Raw genomic sequence first — 21,632 nt, 5'->3', positions numbered from 1 at the left:
GGCTTCAATACATTTGCCACGCAGGAATCGCTAGCGCAGCTTTGTAAAAGGAGCCCTAAACTATATAGCGAAGATACATACTTGTAGCAGGTATTCTGTGAGGACAGTTGGCCATTACTTCTCACATGTGGGTGATTCCATCCACATTGCCCAGTGCAGAATGCTTTACTAGAGTATGTAACTAAAGAGCCACGAGCTAGCATTCCCACTGCGCATGTGTGAGTGCCATCCCACCCGCCGCTACAGTATAACAGCAATACAAAAAACTCCAAGAGAAGGTGGGAAGCTATGTTGAGAATTAACGGTCTGCTGTACTTGGAGAATACCTGCTACAGGTAAGGATCTTCGCTTTCTCTGAAGAAAAGCAGGCCAGTTAATGCTTACAAGTGGGAATCCCTGGCTACCAGGCTCACCGAAAATACCAACAGTAAGACAACTGGAACTTGCAATAGCGAACTGAAAATACTAATTAACCTGAAACTGTGAGAGAGTGCTGCCTGCATCTGAACATACCTACTGTGTGAGAGTGCTGCTTGAAAAGAACAAAATGGGCCTAGAAGGTGGAGTTGGATTCTAGACCCTAAATAAGTTCTGCAGAACTATCTATCAAACTGACCATCGGGTCGAGTATCTTGCTCAAGACAATAGTGAGATGTGAATGTGTGGCCTGAAGACTACACTGCAGCCTTGCAAATTTCTTCTATAGAGGTTGAGCTCAAGAGGGCTACCGATGCAGCCATGGCTCTGACATTATGAGCCTTGATATGACCCTCAAGAGTCACCAAACTGGGCACAAGTGAAAGAAATGCAATCTGCCAGCCAATTGGAGATCATATGTTTCCCAATGGCGACCTCCATCCTGTTTGGATCAAAAGAAACAAAAAGCTGGGTAGATTGTCTGTAGCGTCTATGCTCGCTTGCAGTCCAAGGTGCGCAGTACACTTTCGCCAGGATGGGCATGAGGTTTGGGAAAGAATATTGGAAGGGTCTGGCAGTTAAAATGTAATGCAAAGAAGTGGAGGATAATGCACCTGGGGTGCAGAAATCCAAAAGAGATACACCAGATAGGAGGGGAGAGATTGGTAAGCTCGGCTCAAGAGAGGGACCTGAGGGTGAAGGGTCCGAGGATCTCAAGCTGATGAAACAATGCAACAAGGCGGTGGCTGCGGCCAGAACAACACTAACCTGCATAGAGAGGGGTATAACCAGCAGAAGAAAGAAGGTGTTGATGCCCCTGTACAAGTCGATGGTGAGGTCCCACTTAGAGTAATGTTTTCTGTTTTGGAGGCTGTATCTTACTTGAAGCAGTTCAGAGAAAAGCAACAAAATGGTATAGGGAAAGGAGAAACCGGGGTGATACGATACAGACGTTCAAGTATTTGAAAGGTATAAATCCACAAACATTTTCCAGAGACGAGAAGGTGGTAGAACTAGAAGACATGAATTAAGGTTGAAAGGGGGCTGACTCAGGAATAATGTCAGGAAGTATTTTTTCAAGGAGAGAGTTGTAGGTAACTGGAATGAACTTCCGCGGGAAAGGTGGAGATGCAAACGGTAATGGAATTAAAAAATGCGTGGGATAAATACAAAGGAAACCTGTTTGGAAGGAATAGATCAACTGGGAAGCAAAGTCAGTGCTGGGTAAGACATATTCGATCTGTGCCCTTGGCTGAAAAGATTTGGATGGGCTGCAGTGGAGCTTTTCAGGAGCTTGACAACTTCAAAATTTTAGAACAAGGACAGTGTCGGGCAGACTTCTATGCTTTGTGCCCTGAAAATGGTAAGGACAAATCAAGATTAGGTATACACATGAAGTATTACATCATACCATATTTAATGAGTTTATCTTTTTAGGCAGACTGGATGGACCATACAGGTCTTTATCTGCCATCATCTACTATGTTACTATGGGAAAAAAGTTGGTAGAACAATTATGGTTTAGATGAAACTTCGACACAACCTTAGGTAGGGATTTAGGGTGCATATGGAGAACTACTCTGTTATGATAAAATTTAATGTAAGGTGGATCTGTAATTAGTGCCTGAAGCTCACTGACCCTGCGAGCTGAAGTAACAGCCACCAAAAAAAAGAACTTCCAGGAGATCACATGATGGTTTGAGGAAGGAAGTCGCATCTTCCATTCTTCTAGGGCTCCCCCTCACCTTTCGTAGGAAAATTGAGCGATAAACCGCGCGAATTGTGCCTTCACCCGCGTCTCTCAACGGGGACAGTGCATGGATTCCTTCGTGACCCACGAAATGCGCTCAACACCCAGCAGAACGACGAAAAAAACAGCGGAGAAGCAGCGTGGCTCGGAGGAGCCCAAGATGGCGCCCGCCCCGCTTCCAGACCCGCTGCCTCAGTTCCACCCGGCCCAACTACAGCAACTGGTGAAAGCTGTTAAAACGGCGCTCGACCCCCAGTTTACCAAACTCCAGGAACAACTAGCGGGGGTCGACTCCCGGCTCGGAGAGACAACGCGAAGGACGGGAGAACTAGAGGTTCGGATGTCAGCACTGGAGGACTCCACGGAGGAAAAGGACAAAACAATAAAAAATCTGCAGCAAGCCTTGAGAGCGCAAGCAAAGCACTTAGACGACATGGAAAACAGGTCTAGAAGATCCAACCTAAGATTGATTGGCATACCTGAATCGATCCCTGACCGCTCGCTTCCCACGCAGCTGGAACGCTGGTTAAAGACGGAATTTGCATTGTCAGATAGTATTGGCCCACTGTGTTTAGAACGAGCGCACCGGCTTGGCAGGAAGGCCACAGCAGGGAACAGGCCTAGAACTGTGATCATCAAAGTTCATAACTTTCTTCACAAAGAAGAAATCTTGCGGGGAGCAAAAATCAAATGGGACACCCTGACTTTTGATGGGGCCAGTGTAAAGATTTTCCAGGACTATTCAGCAGCCTTGCAAGAGCGAAGGAAGGCTTTTGGACCACTATGCAGGCACTTAGCCGGAAAAAAACAACGGTTTATGCTCTTGTACCCCGCCCAGCTGAAAGTGTTAACATTGGAGGGATGGAAAACCTTCAGGTCACCAGAGGAGGCATCCGAGTTGCTGCAGGCCGTGCCCCTGGCGGAGCGGGACAAAACGGATGAGAAAGACTCAGACCTTGAAGCAGAGACTGGAGGACTAAAGTGAAGGTGGCCAACAGGACTCTTAGAGGTGAACTTATGTGGCACTGGGTACTGGAACACATGATTTGAATGCTAGAAGTTATGAATGTGTATAGGAGATGGGGCTTAATATTTAATTGGAAGCAGAAGGGGGGGCTGGTGGGTAGGGACACGAAGCCTATGGAAAGGACGGAACCAGATTAACACGAAAGGAGAGCACCTTGAGTTGCTATCTCGGTGCCTAAAGTGATACCCGTGGGCAGGGGAGAGAGACGTGGGAGGCAGGATTGGGGGCATAGGTGGAGGTACAAAGTTGTAGAGAATAAGGACCAGGTTCGGGAGGGGGGAGGAGCCCATAATCACGTGGCCTTTATTCCACCGCTACGGTAGTGGGATGTTAGAGGGAATACAGATGGGGTATGAGAGGGGACAGGGAGGGGGGAGGAGAGAGCGGGGGAGGGAGGGGAGGGGAGGAGAAGGGGGAAGGGTAAGCGGAAGAAGGGTGGGGGTGGGGAAATGCAGCAAACACATACTCATAGACTCACTACACTTCAGAACCACGAGCAGATGAACAGAACTTTGGAGGTAGCGAACCCCCTGGCGAATAGAGCGCTGAGGGACCAGGCGAAGGCGCAGGTGAGGCTGGGTGCCTGTGCCTTTATAAACAGACATATACACATGCGGTATAGCACCCCATTTAGTATGCAGGGATGACAAAAGCAACTAGGATTGTATCCTGGAATGTGGGGGGCATTGCAACACCGGTCAAACGGGCAAAAATATTACAGGCCCTGAAGAGGCATAAATCTGATGTGGCTTGTCTCCAGGAGACAAGGCTTACGGAAGAGGAACACAAGAAGCTGCAGAGAGCTTGGGTGGGGCAGGTGTTCTCCGCCTCAGGGGAGGGAAGGAAGCGGGGAGTGGCAATTCTAATTAAAAAAGGATTACCGGCGAAAGCTGAGTTGCTAGTGGCAGACCCACAGGGGCGCTACGTGATGATTCACCTATGGCTCCAAAATAGGGAGTTTTTGGTGGTCTCCTTGTATGGGCCGAATGACTACTCAGCCACTTTCTTCCAAACAATTATAAAGCACTGCTCCACCCGAGCATCGCTGAAACTGTTGATTTGTGGAGAGTTTAATTTGATAGCGGACCCGGAAAGAGATACCACAAACCCTAGGGAAGCACCACAGGGGGGGTAGCAAGCAGAGAGCACTTCGAACATTCATGTGCACCTTGAACCTAGTGGACACATGGAGGGCCCTGCACCCAGAAACCAGAGATTACACACACTTATCTAGGGCACACGGCACAAGTTCGAGAATAGACTATATGCTGATGGATAGCCTCGCTTTTCCCTGGGTGTGTGGGTCGGGAATTGGCCCCACAGAGATATCGGATCATGCGCTGGTGTGGACGGAGCTGGAAGTATCAGAGCACTATCGGGGGGCTGGAGATATCCGGGTTATTTATATGGGGACAAAGAGTTCACGCAATTCCTAGCAGGTAAATGGAGGGAGTACGAACGATTTAATCGGCAGCACAAGGACCGCCCCGACCTTTATTGGATGGCCTCCAAGGCGGTCCTCTGGGGTGAAATAATAGCATACGTGCAGGCACGGAAGAAAAAACAGGCCAAGGCGATTTTACATTTGGAGACCCAGCTTTGGAAGGCCAAGCGGAACTATATAAAAACCCCCAATATCTGTAAATAAAGAACGGTACCTAGCGACTCAGATGACACTTAATGCGTTAATCCATAGCCAAACTAAAAGGTCTCTTTTATACTATAAGTGCAACCTGCAGCGGTTTGGAAACAAAACGGGCGCGCTTCTAGCGCGGGTGGTGAAAACGGCAGGCACTGGAAGAGTGATAACAGCAATGAAAGACCCCCAGGGAGTAATTAAAAATAATAGCGAAGAAATAGGGAAGATTTTTCATGCATACTTTAGCACGCTTTACAATGAGCAGACACCAGTGAGCCCGGCCAATCTGTCAGATTAATTGGGGCGGGTAGGGCTCCCGAAACTCCAGCAGCAACATATAGACATGTTAAATCAACCCATTAGCAGCAAAGAGTTACAAGACACTATTAAATCCTTAGCTTTGAACTCGGCCCCGGGACCAGACGGTTTCATGGGAGAATACTATAAATCACTACCTAAGGACAGGTTGGAAGCGCTAGGGGGCTACCTGGAACAGATAGTCGAGGACAAGAAACTCCCCCCATACGCGAACGAAGCGCTGATCACACTGATCCCTAAGCCAGGAAAGGATGGGGCATACCCGGGTTCTTACCGACCCATCTCTTTGATTAATGTAGATGTGAAAATCTTGGCGTGGATATTGGCTGCGCGCCTGGGGCACCTACTACCGGAGCTTATTGGTGAGGAGCAAGTGGGCTTCGTACGGAACAGACAGGCGGGCAGTAACGTCCGATGCCTCTTACTGGCAATGGCACAATGCCACCATGAGCAGAGCGCTGCAGTGATCCTCAGCCTGGATGCCGAAAAGGCGTTCGATAGGGTGAACTGGGGGTACTTGTTTGGGCTCTTGAACTATATGGGAGTACAGGGCTGATTTGGAGACACGATAACAGCTTTGTATAGTGACACTAAAGCAGCAGTATTAGTGAATGGGGTAAGAGGAGAACTCTTCCAGATACAACGGGGGACAAGACAGGGGTGCCCGCTCTCCCCCCTTCTCTTCGTTCTAGCGATGGAGCCATTACTCCGTGTCCTGAGAGGAGATGAGGGGGTGTGGGGGTGCCCTTGAAGGGAGGAATAGTTAAAGGCTTGGCTTTTGCGGACGACCTGCTGGTAGTGACTCGGGAGCCTGAACGTTCAATACCTCGGATACTGGAGGTGATTAAGGAATATGGGGAGCACTCGGATTACACAATCAACATTCAAAAGTCCAAGGCGTTAGAGATCTTGTCAGGGGATAGCATGCAACATAAGATACCATTACCTATAGAGAGGGAACAAGAGACAATCAAGAATCTAGGAGTCCACATACCACGAGACCTCTCCCTAGTGTATACCTTGAATGTGAGAAAGTTGTTGAATGATACGAAAATGAGCTTGCAAATGTGGCAGGGCCTCCCTATATCATTATTGGGTAGAATAGCCCTATATAACATGGTGGTAGTCCCCAAGTGGCTATATGTGTTCCAGACCTTGCCACTATATCTGACCACAGCTGATGAGAAAAGATTAAACAAGATCTTACAGACCTTTTTGTGGAACAAGAAAAAGCCCAGAACAGCTTTGTCTAATCTGCATCTCCCGGTGGAGTTTGGAGGCATGGGGTTGCTGAATCTGCACCATATGACAATATCCAGCGGCCTGAGACACTTAACTGACTGGCTGAGGGGCACACAGTACTTTACTCCATCCCGATTGGAACTACCAGAAACTGAGCAGACACACATAAGTTACTTGATACACAGACGCAGCAAAGAAGAAACTAGCTTGTTGGGCAAGGCGCAGCTTCTGCCGACAGCGCAGGCAGTCTGGTATTGGCTCTGTCGGCACCACCGATTCTCACCGCATATCACTCCATACCTCCCAATCTGTGGCAATCCGGAATTCCAGCCGGGTCAGATCTACACGGTGTTTGCTCGATGGAAAGAGAAAGGCCTGGAATACGTACTGCAGGCCATTGATACAGAAGGACGGCCTAAACCGTGGGCAGCACTCCAGGCTCAATTTTCCTTAAGCTCAGCGGAATGGTTTCATTACCATCAACTAAAGCACTATATAGAGAGCCTCCCGATAGAAGCGCTAGCAGAAGATGTGCAAGAAGAACTAAGTTCGGCGCTCTCTTTAGGGGCACAGCACAAAGTGCCACTAACGTTCTATCATAGACATCTTAAGGACATGGCAAAAGAGCCGGATTTTGGAAAACTATCCAAGCTGTGGAGCGAGGAATTGGGGGCAGAGATCACCATTGCATTACTGCAGGAACACCTGGTTGGATACCGCAAAAACACGGACCAAGCGAATTATTGGGAAATACAATTTAAGTTCACACTGAGAGCATATGTGCCTCCCAGGCGGGCATTTCACATGGGAGTATCACCAGATGGGGCATGCCTTAAATGTGCAGCGGAAGGTGTAACGATGGGTCATATGTTCTGGACCTGTCCGCAGATTCAGAAGTTCTGGAAGGACCTGACCAAGCAGGTGGCCGTTATTTGGAATGTAAGCTGGCAGATGGATGCTCGGCTGCTTTTCGGCTACCTGTGAATTTCCAGTCCCACTCCGAGGGGATGTCGAGCCTTTACCATCCGAGCAGTGATGGTGGCGAAGAAAACAATCTTGTTGGCATGGCTGGCCGTGGAGGGCCCAACGATATCCCAGTGGAGAGGACAGATGATCTACCTGTTGCGCACGGAAAGATCTAGCTTGCAAACCCGGAGACTATTGGGCGTCAAGTCTTTTTGGAATTGCTGGACGCCGTTTTGGCTTACTTTGACACCCTATGCTAGGGTGCACTTAATGAACATGTAACAAAAATGTGTAACAACTGCTACCAAACTAGCTGAAGTGTGAAGTCTGGGACTAAAGACTGCAAGAGGGCGGGGGGAGGGGGGGTTGTTTGATAGGGAGGGAGAAGAGGGGGGCAAAGTATAGGGGGAGAAAATGTAAAAAGTTAGTGGAGAGAAGTTTAGGCAGACTAGGCAGCTGCAAGCTTATTGTTGACGTATGAAACGTAATGAGCTGTGTTGTTAACAGCATTAAGATTACTGAGTTAGATAACTAAGTAGAAACACATGTGTGCTAATGATGTTTTATGATTTCTCCAATAAAAATTATTGAACCATAAAAAAAGAACTTCCAGGTCACGTACTTCAGATGACAAGAATCCAGGAGCTGAAAAGGAGCTTTCATCAGCTGGGTGAGGACAATGTTGAGGTCCCAAAACACAGGCGGAGGTTTGATAAAGGGTTTTGTCAAAAGCAAATTTCTCATGAAGCGAACAACTAGAGGCTGTCCAGAGATGGGCTTACCTTCCACACAGTGATAAGCACTAATTGAGCAGGGACTGTCCTTCTATGTTAAACTGTACAGTGCTGCGTAACCCTAGTAGCGCTTTAGAAATGTTAAGTAGTAGTAGTAGATCTAGGGCCCTGCCCTCACACCAAATGACAAAACTCTTCCATTTGCAAGAGTAACACCTCTTAGTGAAATCTTTCCTGGAAGTCAGCAAGACCTTGGAGAAACCCTCAGGAAGATGCAAGGAAGCAAATTTTAAGCTGTCAACATCCAGGATGGAGTCAAGGGTGGAGCCTACACCTCGATGCCCTTCCACACATGGATATGGATCTCCTCTTGAGGCAGGCTTGGTCTCTGCCCTACCATGAAAATTTTTTTTGTTGACAATGAAAAGGAGTGCTTATGGATGTCTGATGAGGACCCTAGGTACTTCTCCGAGGAGGAGTCCTATGGTATTCCATCTGACCCCCTTCCCTCAGAGGAAAGAAGAAAGTCTACACCTGAGAGTCTTTTCTTCCCTGCTTTTGTCAGGGAATGGTGGCTGCCATTCAATTTGGTTGGAGATGGAGGGCGAGCCCAGGGATGAAATGTTCGAGGTACTGGACAATGACTCTCCTCCTAGAGAGGCTGTGATGGTCACAAGATCCTGTGAGAGACGTTCAGGTGAAGAATTGGGAGTCAACTCTGTCGGTCCCTGTCCTCTCCAAGAAGACTGACACCATGAGGCATATTTTCAAAGCAATTAGCCTTCCAAAGTAGGTTTCTATGGAACTTTGGAAGGCTAAGTGCTTTGAAAATATGCCTCCATGTATCAGATCAAGAGTTCCCCTGGGTTTGATAGGCCACAGTTGTCTCATCAGTCCCTGGTGGTGGAATCTGCGCTGTAGAGGTTTCGCTTTGGCGCCCCCAGGCAGAGAAGCTCGAAACCTAGACTGTCTTGGGCAAAAGATATAGCAGGCCTCTATGACCATACAGTTACATTTACTTGACTTATAGCCCACTAACGCCATTTACATAGTTCTAAGCGGGTTACAGAAAGAAAACTAGAGCACAAAATGTCTATAAATAACAGATGAAAAAAAAGTAACCTTTAAAAATCATTTAACATTATCAATAATCATTTGTTCATCACATATTTGTTACAAAGTACTGTCTTTAGACCCTTCTTAAAAAAATTACAACTAAATGAAGACCTTAGAGTAACTGGCTAAAAACTCCAGAACTTTGAGCCTGGAATGCACATTTAAAGAGATTCCTGGAAGCATTGACTCTTGGACTCGGAAAACAAAAACAGAAAAGACTTCATGTATTATAGGATTTTCTTACAGATAGATAACATAACATATGAATCATATACTGTGGAACCATTCCATTCATAATTTTCCATAGAAAAACAACCTAATTTGAAAAATATTCTGGCTTCATCCTTCAACCAGTGCAACTTGACAAAGTAGGATGTAACCCTGTCTGTTTTTTTAAGAGAATACATCAGATGAACAGCCACATTCTAAACTGCTTGCAATTTCCTCAATGAATTTTGTGGTACGCCCAGATGGACAATATTGACTTTGTTGAGCTCTGGTGGACCACTTACCCCTCCTCCTCTGAGGATATCACAGGCTGGAGGGTCCTGGGATAAATTCTGGAAAGCTATAGCTGTTGATCAGAAGTGTTCCCAACTACAGTGATGGCGTCGGGCGAGGTACCGCTGCTATTGGGAGAGGATCTGCTATCGGAGGCCTGTGATGGTAAGACTGTGGATCAACTAGAAAGACCTGAAGGTTTTGAAGCCTTGATGAATCTGGGTGCCTTAACCCCCCTCAAACTGCTGGAGAAGCCATCCACAGTTGATACAGATGAACTATGGACTGCTATGGAAAGCCTTCATAAGGTGTGCTCCAGTTTTGTAACCAAATCATTGAACTCAATTGCCAGGATGCAAAATTTAGAGGCAACCCTACAACAGTACTCAACTAGATTGGATAAAATGGAAAAATCAATGGGAGAAGTAAAAAAAAACACAGGTACTCAACAGGTCTGGATGTTTCTGGATTCAGAGAGTCCTCTAAAATTGAAATTACTAGCAGATACCTCTACTGGTTACAATTGTTTTACTTCAGGAGAAGAATCAATTTTAAGACTCTATTATAAGGATTAAAACATTTCTTTTATGGGAGATAGAATATTTTCTCTTTATTTCCCTGGTATATTCTAGCTTCCTATGGATTTTTAGCCTTGGTTCTCCTCCTTACTAGTGTGGACTATAGTTCAAAGTTTGTTTTCGTATTGCATCTATTTTTCTTAGCTAATGAGTTAATTAGCTTGTTGTTATTTTCTGAATTTCTTTTCAAAGTTTATTCTTTAATGTAATTTATAAATGCAAATAAAAAAATTGCAAGTTTAGATGTTTTATTTTCTAGTTAATTGGAGGTTCTTTGATAGTACAAACATTTGGTGTTTATCAAATGTTTTTCTGTCACATATTATTGCTGGGTACTTTTTCCAGTGAAATCAATTATGTACATTTGTATCACTTAATTTTTATAACTTTTTCACTCTGACAATTGAGTGGAAGACTCACGATAAGCCGGGGGCAGGGGCGTTTGGGTCTGGGTTCAAGTGAACAAAGGGAAGTGGTGTTTTCCTACTGTTTATCCAATATAGGTCCATTTTAATTTTTTTGCATCAAGAGTGCTTTATTAGCATTTATCAGTTAATAACTAAAACCGGAAGCCATAAATATACTATAAAAATGTTTTCTGAAATTATCTACTGAAAACTTACTTGTTTAATAAAGCGTACAAAATGAATCCCTCATAACGATCTGAATCCTAAACTACACCAGACACAATTTATATTGGAACTCTTTTAATTTGCTTATTTTATTTACACCCTAATTACTGATAATGACACCTTGTCCTGATATCATCATGCTATGTTGTTATCCATTTATCCACTTCTTACTCAACATAATTTTCGTATGCACCTTAATAGCAACAATTCTGAAATTCTTCTCCGTTAATATGACTGCCATAATATTCCTGTACACCTTATCTGTTATATATATATATACTCTGATTTTCTATTCCATCAATGTGATTGTAGTTGTATTATATTGTAAGCCACATTGAGCCTGCAAATAGGTGGGAAAATGTGGGATATAAATGCAGCAAAATAAATAAATAAATAAAATAAATAAAATCTACATTTACTGCATAACTTTATTTTAAACCTGTACACTGCATTACATTTTTGATACCTCTAATAACAAATTCTACTGCCCAAGCACTATTACTTTGTATGAAAAAAATAAGTAATTGTTAATATTTTGTAATTTATACCTACGTACTTGAACAAAAAACAAATACAGTTTCAGTTAATGATTTCTTACTGAATATCTCAGGCAGAAAATTCAACATACCATCAAATCGTACACGAGGTCGTTCTAAAAACATCTGCCGCCATGTGTTATATGGGAGCAACTTATTACAGTTCCTGCCCCAGATCGTCAAACAAGCCAAGCGCCAGATTTCAGGATCTCTTGAAGAGAATAGAAACAAATATCAACTTGAATAGAAACAAACAAACAAACAAAAAAACAATTAGTCACTGCTATACAGTACACTGACAGTTCATTTGATGCAGCCTTAAGAGACTGCTAGTTTCAGATAATCATGAAAGTACATCAGAGGTTCCCAAACTGCACTGTGGGAACCTCAGTCAGTCAAGTTTTCAGGATATCCACAATGAATATCAAAAAATTATGTCTTACCTAATAATTTTCTTTCCTTTAGTCACAGCAGATGAATCCAGAGACTTTTGGGTTGTGATCATCTACCAGAAGGTGGAGATAAAGAGCAATGAACTACACTCCCTTACAGAATGCTCCCTGGTCAGCCAGTATTTCTCATAACAAAGCAACAGGAAATAGAATCAAAACATCTCTCCTTCCCCACAGGAAAACATGATAAACCAAGAACTGCAAACACGGAAAATGATTACAATAGTCCACCTAAAATGTAAAAATGTAGCAACACAATCCAACAGATAAGTACGTAAGTATTGCCATACTGGGATAGACCAAAGGTCCATCGAGCCAGCATCCTGTTTCCAACAACAGCCAATCCAGGTCACAAGTACCTGGAAGATCCCAAAACAGTACAATACAATTTATGTTGCTTATCCTAGAAATAAGCAGTGATTTTCCCCAAGACCATTTTAATAATAGCTTATAGACTTTTCTTTTAGGAAGCTGGCCAAACCTTTTTTAAACCCTGCTAAACTAACTGCTTTTTACTACATTCTCTGGCAACGAATTCCAGAAAATAATAACACATTAAGTGAAGAAATATTTTCTCCGATTTGTTTTAAATTTACAGAGAAAACAGAGGAACTGTAGCCAAAAACAGGGTGGGGTTCTGAATTCATCTGCTATGACTAAAGGAAAGAAAATTATCAGGAAAGACTATTTTTTGTTCCTTAGCATCAGCAGAAGATGAATCCAGAGACTTTTGGGATGTTGCACACAGTCCTTAAGTAGTGTGGGAACTGTAACTTCACAAGAACAGTACTAATAGTCCCAACTATGCCTCTAATCAAGTAGTCACATCCAAAAAAACAGTGAGAGGAGAAGGCATGCAAGGATGACCCTGCCATCGCCCCACATGTCATACATGGAAAACAGAAGGCTTCCTGCCCAGAAAAGTGTTATAGCTCAAAAGAAAATGCCTGGAATCTGGTTGAAAGAAGTTAACCGCTAGAAAACACGCCGGACACAGCAGCCCCCTTGAGCCAGCAAGGCAGCATGGCTGAGAAAACCTCTTTACCCCTAGAGGACTCGAGCAAAGCATGAACTAAAGATCTGACCAATGGAACTCATGGTCAATTCCCAACAGAGTAGAAGCACCTGTCAAATGACCAGCAAGCAGTAATAATCAAAGATGAACAGAGCTGGGGGAGTGAATGCCCTATCACCCGAGCAGGAGAAATCTGGAGGAGCTCGACAGGATAAGACCAGAGTTCTGAAACCCTGTCAGGACAGGAATCGAAATCTAAGAAACAAACCAAGTTGCTCCGGATGATAGCACTTGGTATTCCAAAAATAAAAGGGAATGGGACTTGACATACCGTCTTTCTGTGGTTTTTGCAGCTACATTCAAAAGTTTACATTGTACCTGGGGCAATGGAGGGTTAAGTGACTTGCCCATAATCACAAGGAGCTGCAGTGGGAATTGAACCCAGTTCCCCAGAATCAAGGTCTGCTGCACTAACCACTAGGCTACTCCTCCACAGAGTAGCCTAGTAACCACACTAGGAAAGCACAGCTCAACCTGTCTGCAGAAAGATGCTGCGTCCAAGAGTGAGCGAGATCTGCCACCCACTTTGGTAAGTTCACATCAAACAACAGCCTTCTTGTAAAGGGAGCTTAAGCCATCATTACGTTATGTTGCAACAGCCAACCAGTGGCACAACTACAGCAAATGATGGGCTGTGACCAAAGACATGTTGTTCAGTTGACACCTAAACTAAGGAGACAAGGAAACTGGTAAATATGCTAGCCCCAACTCCCCACCTGGTAAGTCAGGAGGAGGTTGACTGTCAGATTCCCAGAACAAAAGATACAAATCTGGTGCATCTAGCTAGGAAAGGGACACCTGAGCAAAAAAAAAAAGGGAAAGGGAACCGGGCCTTTCTGTGGTCTTTGCAACTACATTCAAATTGGTTTACATAGTATGTACAGGTACTTGAGGCAATGAAGGGTTAAGTGACTTGCCCAGAGTCACAAGCAGATGCAGTGGGAATCAAACCCTGTTCCCCAGGATCAAAGTCCACTGCATTAACAGACTAATCCTCCACAAGAGCTGCAAATAGGCACCTGTCGAGAAGAAAAAAAGAACTGTAGAACTATCTGAAGAAGGAAGCGTTGGAAACACCAGTTGTGTTCGAGGTTGATTCAGAGGGACCAAGAAAGAGAAGCTCATACTTGAGGAGCCAAGAAATGGTCTGAAGTGGAATCTGGTCAATGTAAGAATGTCAAAGATGGGGGGGGGGGGGGGGGGTGTCACGTGATGCTCTTTAGCTGAGCGGATGTCTCTTGGCCAAGCTCCGCTCCAGCCACCCCAAAATCATTTAATTTACCTGCAAGATCTTCCCTATGTGGGGCTAGAGGATCCCGGTCGGCAAGGCTAAGTCCCGGTGCGCCCTGTGACGGAGCTCAAGTCCATTTTCACGGTAGAGCAGGGGGGTTATGCTTGCGAAGACTCTGCAGACAGGAAGGCACCGCGCACAGAACTTGGGCCTCAAGATGGCAGCAACAAAAGCAAGTCCTCCACCGGCCAGTCTCTCGGCGGAGACCACTAAAGACTTAGTGCAACAGATATCAGCAGTGCTTGATGACAAACTATCTAAGCTGCAAACATCGGTGGATCAAATTCGGGACTCCTTGGAGCAGAAGGGCGCACGTATCCAACAGGCAGAGGACCGTATCTTGCACCAGGAGGACTGTGCTCAGACGGCGGACATGAAGATTTTGGAGCTTGAGAAACAATGCACACTTCTAATGCAACAAGTCGATGATCAAGAGAATAGAGGAAGGCGAAACAACCTCCGAATCATAGGCTTACCCAAAACCGTAAAAGAAAAGGATCTATGGAACTTCATCGAGCGGTGGCTGCCGGAACAATTAAACATACAGTTACCAGACAAGGTGGTGAGATGCATGGAATGTCCAAACTCTCACTTTTTTGCGTACCTCCAGGTGTGAGACTATGTTCTGACACTTGAGCGTCGTTGCAGGAGGCCCGTGGTTTTCCAACAAGTGAACATTTTTTTTAAAAACCTGTCACCCAAGTTAAATAGACTTTCCCAGTGGTACCAGTTTATTCGGGACTCCAGCAAGGCCCAATATTTGACAAAATTAGCTGGGGAATGGAGCCAAGATGTAGTGATATGTGTTTTGGAGGCACAGGTGGGAGCTGCATTTGAAAGCGTTAGCACAGTAACACCTAATGTGGCATTGCAGGACATCCAGTTCAGGGTCCTGCACAGAGTGCATATCACCAAGCAGAGAGGGAAAGCCATGGGGCTGTGGGAGAGTGATCTGTATGTCAGGTCCTATTCTCTACTGGGATATAGCTAAGGCTGTTCTGCATAATGAAATCCGTGCATACAGTACCCAAAAGAAGCAGCTCAGAGATAAAGGGATTCTGCAGTTGGAGGCTCGTTTGATCAGTTTGAGACGTCAATGTGGCATCTCCTCTACGCCACAATTAAAGACCCAACTTTTGTCGGTGCAGGTGGCGTTAAACGAGCTAATCCATCAAAGAACAAAGAAGTCCACTCTATACTACCAATATCAATTGTATAAATTTGGTAACAACTGGTCGACTGCTTGCTGCAAAATTGGCCTTTCCCAAAAATCATGCTTCTACGGTGCTGACGCACAGGGATCCCACGGGTGATCTAGCTCATAAAACTGAGGATATTACTTTGTTATTCAAAACGTACTACCAAACCATATATAGCTTTGATGACTCACAGGGACTCGATCCAAATACTTATTTGGAAAGTCTTGATTTATTTAGCATCACTCCGACCCAGGTGGCTAGATTGAACAGGCCCAATGAGGAAGATGAGGTACTCTGGGCAGTCCGCAGAAGCTCGCAACGTAAAGCCCCAGGCCTGGATGGGTATAGAGTGGAATTCTATAAACTGCTATTGGTGGACATAGCACACCCATTAATGGCAATGTTTAATAGGATTGTAGCTGACAAACGCCTACCACAGTCATTGGAGATCGTGCGAATCAGTGTTCCCCATGATGGGCAAAAACCCTTTTCTTCCGGGGTCCTATAGGCTGATTTCTCTTATCTGCTTTGAAGCTAAGCTGTTGGCAACCATCTTGTCTAACTGCTTGGCGCAAGTGCTCCCCTATATCATTGCTGACCCACAAGTGGGGTTCATTCGGGAACATCAGGCCGTGAAAAACATCTATAAAATTTTAGCATCATTAGAGCGAGTATGTTCTACTGGGGCTGAAACAGAAAAAAGCAAGGGATCCCTTTACGGCAAAGAATCACAGCAGGCAAAAGTAGAGGCTGATCAAAGACGAATCCACCACTGGAGATATTATCCAACAGTCTTTTAATGATGCAAATAAAGTAAGGAACTGACACGGTCCGTGTTTCGGCGCATGTAAGCGCCTACATCAGGGGTCAAGTAATAAGCTCGTTAAGTGCAAGAGGCTTTTTCAAGGCTCTTACTGCACCTCCTCTACCCTTGCAAACATGTGCTGTATGTCACATCAAATATCAGATTGGTCTTCAAATTCGCCTTTGAGAGCTACCGACAGCAATTCATACAGGTCGCCTTCAACCGGCCGCGAAACTGGGGCTGAATCATTACTAATTAGTTTCGATACCGAAAAGGCCTTCAACAGGGTGAGGTGGGAACTCTCCTAAAACCATGTCAATGGGGTGACCTTGGAACCTTTTGCTATAGATAAGGGAACAAGATACGGCTGCCCCTTATTTTCCCTGCCGTTTGCGCTCACCTTGGATCCCCCTTATATAGGAAATTCTAGCCAATCCTGAAATCACAGGCATTAAGGTGGGATTTTAAATCTCTGCTTTTGCAGACGACTTTTTAGTCCATCTTTCGCATCCCATGGCCTCCTTACCCATTTTATTAGAAAGTTTTCTGAATATGGAGCCTTTTCTCTCTTTACATTAAATATGGATAAATCTGAGGGGTTGCCTACATTTACCTCTCTATGTCGCCAATGGGTGGGGACCTTTCCGCTTAAATGGGCCTCAAAAGGATTTACCTATTTGGAGATCTGTTTTCCTGCCAACCCTAGACTCTTATATAGCCATATCATCTCGTGTTTATTACAACAAACCTCAACAGCTGGCTTTGTGGAATAATCTACTGGTCTCGTTATAGCCTTTATAGAATGATACCATTTCCTAGATGGCTCTATGTCCTTCAGCATCTCCCCCTTTGACTATGCAGGACGTACAGACTTTACACAGCACAGGTTTTTTTGGGAGGGGGGAGGAGGGGGGAACCTAAGATTAAAATGGTGTTTCTCTTTTGTAACTGGTCCTGAGGGTGCTTGGGTCCTTAATATGTGCATATATAATATGGTGTGCCTTCTGATTCACCTTATAGATTGGGTATGGAGATCTGAGGAATATACCCCATGGTCATTTGAGATGGAGCTGTTTGCTTCCCTTCATCCTCACTACCTACTACATGCCCCTAAGGCTAAGCTGCCTTCTGACTTACACCATCACGTCTTGCAACTGAGTTTATATCTCAACCCCGCTCATATGTGCCTGCTGCCGCTAGTTGGGAATCTGGATTTCTTTCCCGGGTGTAACAGCCTGGAGTTCAGAAAGTGAACATTCATGGGTGTAGCCTCAGTAGCAGACCTCTTAACTTCGATGAGGGACTTAAGGACCTTGGCATCTCTTCACCAACAGCTAGGTATGCATGAAATGGACAGGAATGCTTATTTACATGTCTCCTACTATGATTCTACCCTGTTATATAAACGATGTTTTAGAGATACTGTACATATCCTAGATGACTTTTTTGCTCCCTCGGGTCAATTACATGCTACAGTGTCAGTCCTATACAAACAGTTTGATCTCCTATCTCCAGGGAAGAATTATGATTCTCACATCACAAAATGGAATGCGGATCTAAGCATGACATTATGACGGGCTGATTTGTTAGTAGCACACTGACAAATCCCAATTATGATTCATAGCGCTGCCCATCAGGAGTGTCAATATCGAATTCTTACTTGAGCATATTTTTCACAGAAGCAAGTGTTTCATGCTGGATGTGTAGTTTCTGCTCGATGTCTAAAATGTGGAACATCAGATAATACTTTGGCTCATGCATTTTGGCATTGCTCCCTGGTACAACAGTATTGGTGTAGACGTTAATGAGTAAGCAGATTTTTCTTTTCTCGTTGGGTATCATTTTTGGTAACATGACTCATTGTGAAACTCTCTTCAAATCTGAGAAAGTATTACTTTATAAAGCATTTTTGCTTGGTAAACAATGTCTCTCGCAGCATTGGAAGATAGACACCTTGCCTACATTTTGGCACTGGAAAAGAATGTTTCACACCTTGCTTGTTATAGAAGGTCATGATACACCACTTCAGGGCCATGTGGGAACCGCACATCCAGTCACTACCACCTAGAGCTCGCAGTCTTATTGTTAATGATCTAAATCTAGACTGTCTAACCCTAAGCAGGATGGGGTTGGTAGGTGTATGTGGGGGGGTGGGGGGGATAGGATCAGTTTGCATATTTGGTATTGCCTATTTCTGTGGCTTGGGGGGGGGGGGGTATCAGAACACAGCACCAACCCTTCTTAGTTTAATGCAACTGTCTTTATAATTGCTGTTTTATGGCTTACTTGTTTATATGCTGTAGCTGTTTGATATCTTTAATAAAAATATTTACAATAAAATGGCCAAACAAGTAGAAAAGGTGACAGCAAAAGCTAGAAGAATGCTTAGGTGAATAGGTTGAGGAATGGCCAGTAGGAAAAAGAAGGTGATGATGCCCCTGTATAAGAATCTGGTGAGTCCTCATTAAGAATAATGCATACAATTCTGGAGACAACATGGGCAGCTACTAAAATTGTCAGTGGTCTTCATCATAAAGCATATGGGGACATATTTAAAAACCTCAATATGTATACTTTGGAAGAAAGGCGGGAGAGATATATGATAGAGACAATTAAATATCTGTAGTATAAATGCACAGGAAGCGAGTCTTTCTCGGTTGAAAGGAAACTCTGGAATGAGGGGGATGTAGGATTAAAAGGGGACAGACTCAGGAGTAACCTGAAAAAATACTTCTTCATGGAAAGGGTGGTGGTGAATTCATGGAACGGCCTACCTGTGAAGGTGGCAGAGATGAAGATTTTATCTGAATTCGAACAAGCTTGGGACAAGTACATAGGATCTCTAAGGGAAAAGAAGGGATAGTACATGGAATTAATGGGCAGACTGAATAGGCCATATGGTTTACCTGTCTTCATTTTTCTGTGTGTCTATGCTTCTATGAGACATTCTTGGGCAAGTCCAAGGGATCAACCTCTATCCTCTCTACGTTCTCTAGGTTCCTGTAGGCCTGGGACATTTGGGAACTAGAGTCCACTGGGCCAGAATTAAATGGAGGCATGGCACGAGCATAACATATACTGTTGAGGCCATGTGGCCTAGCATTCTCAACATTTGTTGAGTTGATACCTGCTGACTCTGCTAAACTTGTAGTGCTACAAAAGTCAGATGGGGGAAAAGCCATAGCCTGAGCCATGTCTAACAGGGTTCCTATGAATTCCAATTGCTAGGCTGCCTTGAGATGGGACTTTGCGTAGTTGATGATGGACCCTAGTAGCTCTGGCTCCCAAATTTCTGCATGTGGATCCTTGTACTCCTTCCCTTGCTGTGCTCTTGACCAGCTAATCATCCAGGTAGGGAAACACATGCACTCCTCTGGGGCAGATACGAGGCTAAACTGCAGGCCATGGTACTGGTAGTGGTGTTTCCCTACCCAAAATCCTGTGACTAGGATGAATTTTATGTGGGTGTAGGCGTCCTTTAAATCCAGAAAGCATAGTCAACCTTGTTCATGAGTCATGGGGAGTAAGGAGGCCAGGGAAACTATCCTGAACTATTGTTTTGTTCAGGGCCCTTAGTTCTAAGATGAGACAGAACCTCACTGTTTTCTTTGTGACCAGGAAATGCTTGGAATAAAATTCCTTTTCCTTTTCCCTTGGTAGAGTGGGTTGACCGCTTTGTCCTGAAAAAGGGAGGAGAGTTTCTTTGTAAGCAATCCCTGGTGCTGAGAGCTTAACTTTGATGCTCTCAGTGGGCAATTTGGTGGGATTATTCCCAATTGTAGGATGTAGCGTGTCTGTATTTGAGAACCCACTAATCTGAGGTTACAAGGTACCATCTTGCTTGGAAAGAATTCAGCCTTCCTCCTACCAGTAAGTTGTCCAGAATGGCTACAGTTATTGCAGCTATGCTCTCTTGGAGCCAGTCAACAATTCACCCCTTGCTTTGACTAGGGAAGCTGGCTGGGTCTTCATAGACTTCTGCTGCTAGGTGCAGGAGTGGGAGTTCTGGGTATTCTGAGGTGGTCAGGAGGGGGAAGAACCCTATGCCTTTGAGAATAGTAGATCCTCTGTTGCCGTCCACAAGAATACTTCAGAAGCGCTCTAGAAATGTTAAGTAGTAGTAGTAGTAGTAGTAGTGATATGAAGGTTGAGCCAGAAGTGGGGCGGGAAAGTGACTTAATAGAACACTTTTTAATGAGGTCAGTGATCTTTACCATCTTGTTGCCAAAAAGACCCGGCAAGGAACGTCCAACAGCTTCACCTGAACCACAGGTTCCAGATCTGAGGCATGCAGCTAGGTGAGTCTATACATCTCAATACCCATATTGGGGGCCCTGAACACCATATCAAAAGCTTCATAGGTTGACAAGACCATGTGCTTTCTGTATGCTAACAGCCTATCAGAGCATAGCACCACTTGGGTCACCTTGTCAGGAACTTCCAACTTCCTCCTGGAACTAGGCAACATGAAACAGCAAAAAAAACAAAAACAAAACCACAAAATATCCAGATCCCAATCCAGTCCACACCTTGCTGGTCTCCAGGCAGAGTGCTTCTAATAGCAAAGTTAAAGTTCCAAGTACACTGAGCTCTTATCAAAGTTCAAAATACCTAGCTGTTAAAGCAAGGGAAGTCTTATAATCATATTCAAGGTCACACACTGTGTAGCCTTCTTTCTTTCCTGCTCTGGGCAGTGAGTAGTCATTAGACAAAACTTCCTGCGTTGGATTTTCAGTTCCCCCAGCTCAGAGCAAAAATCCCCCAAGCAGCAAGAAGAAACTCATAATATTCACTTATAATTTAACAGAGCTTGTCAATATCTCAGTCCAGTCCTACAAGCTCTCAAAAGAAAACGAGAAGCGAGTAAACTACCCCTTACCCTTCAGGCAAAGCTTTCTAGCTCAACAATTCCTCAAAAAAAGTGGGGGGGGGGGGGGGGGGGGGGCGGGGACCACAGGAAGGGTTTTAAACTGCCCTCCCTCAGTACAGCTCTGCAGCACAGAAAAAAAAAACAGGAAGAGTAAAATTACCTTCCCACAAAACTGCTAGTTTAAATATCACACTGGTTCCCAAAGTTCTTGATAATTCTCACACACTTTTTCAGTGGACCCAGAACTTTTGAACTGGGTCCTATGCCACTTCTCCCTTTCACAGGCAACTAGCAATCCTGGTACCTCCTTAGGGCTGTGTGTTTGTTAATAGCACTTCACAAGAATTTCACCCGCTGATCTGCTTGCTTAATTCACTCAGTTGAGGTTTCCATCTCTTCTCCTGAAAGGAGGGGTAACTCCTGCACAGGTTGTGGTTCTCCTTGCTCTACAAACTCCATCGGGGCTTTTTCTCCCTCCGTCTCA

At 44.6% G+C, this 21,632-nt stretch overlaps 1 protein-coding gene across 3 annotated transcripts in view; it reads right to left on the bottom strand.

Moving 5' to 3' along the window:
* FBXO9 (F-box protein 9) overlaps window positions 1-21,632 on the bottom strand; it is a 303,722-nt gene that overhangs the window by 105,976 nt on the left and 176,114 nt on the right. For all 3 annotated transcript variants that reach the window (XM_030198962.1, XM_030198961.1, XM_030198963.1), the window contains exon 8: window positions 11,549-11,667. In XM_030198962.1, the coding sequence (XP_030054822.1) occupies window positions 11,549-11,667 (119 nt within the window). The remainder of the gene's footprint in view (window positions 1-11,548; window positions 11,668-21,632) is intronic.

Source organism: Microcaecilia unicolor, chromosome 3 (genome assembly GCF_901765095.1).
Source record: "Microcaecilia unicolor chromosome 3, aMicUni1.1, whole genome shotgun sequence".
NCBI classification, from domain to species: Eukaryota; Metazoa; Chordata; class Amphibia; order Gymnophiona; family Siphonopidae; genus Microcaecilia; species Microcaecilia unicolor.
The sequence above is the reverse complement of the archived record's forward strand: the minus strand, read 5'-3'. Positions and strand labels throughout refer to the sequence as shown.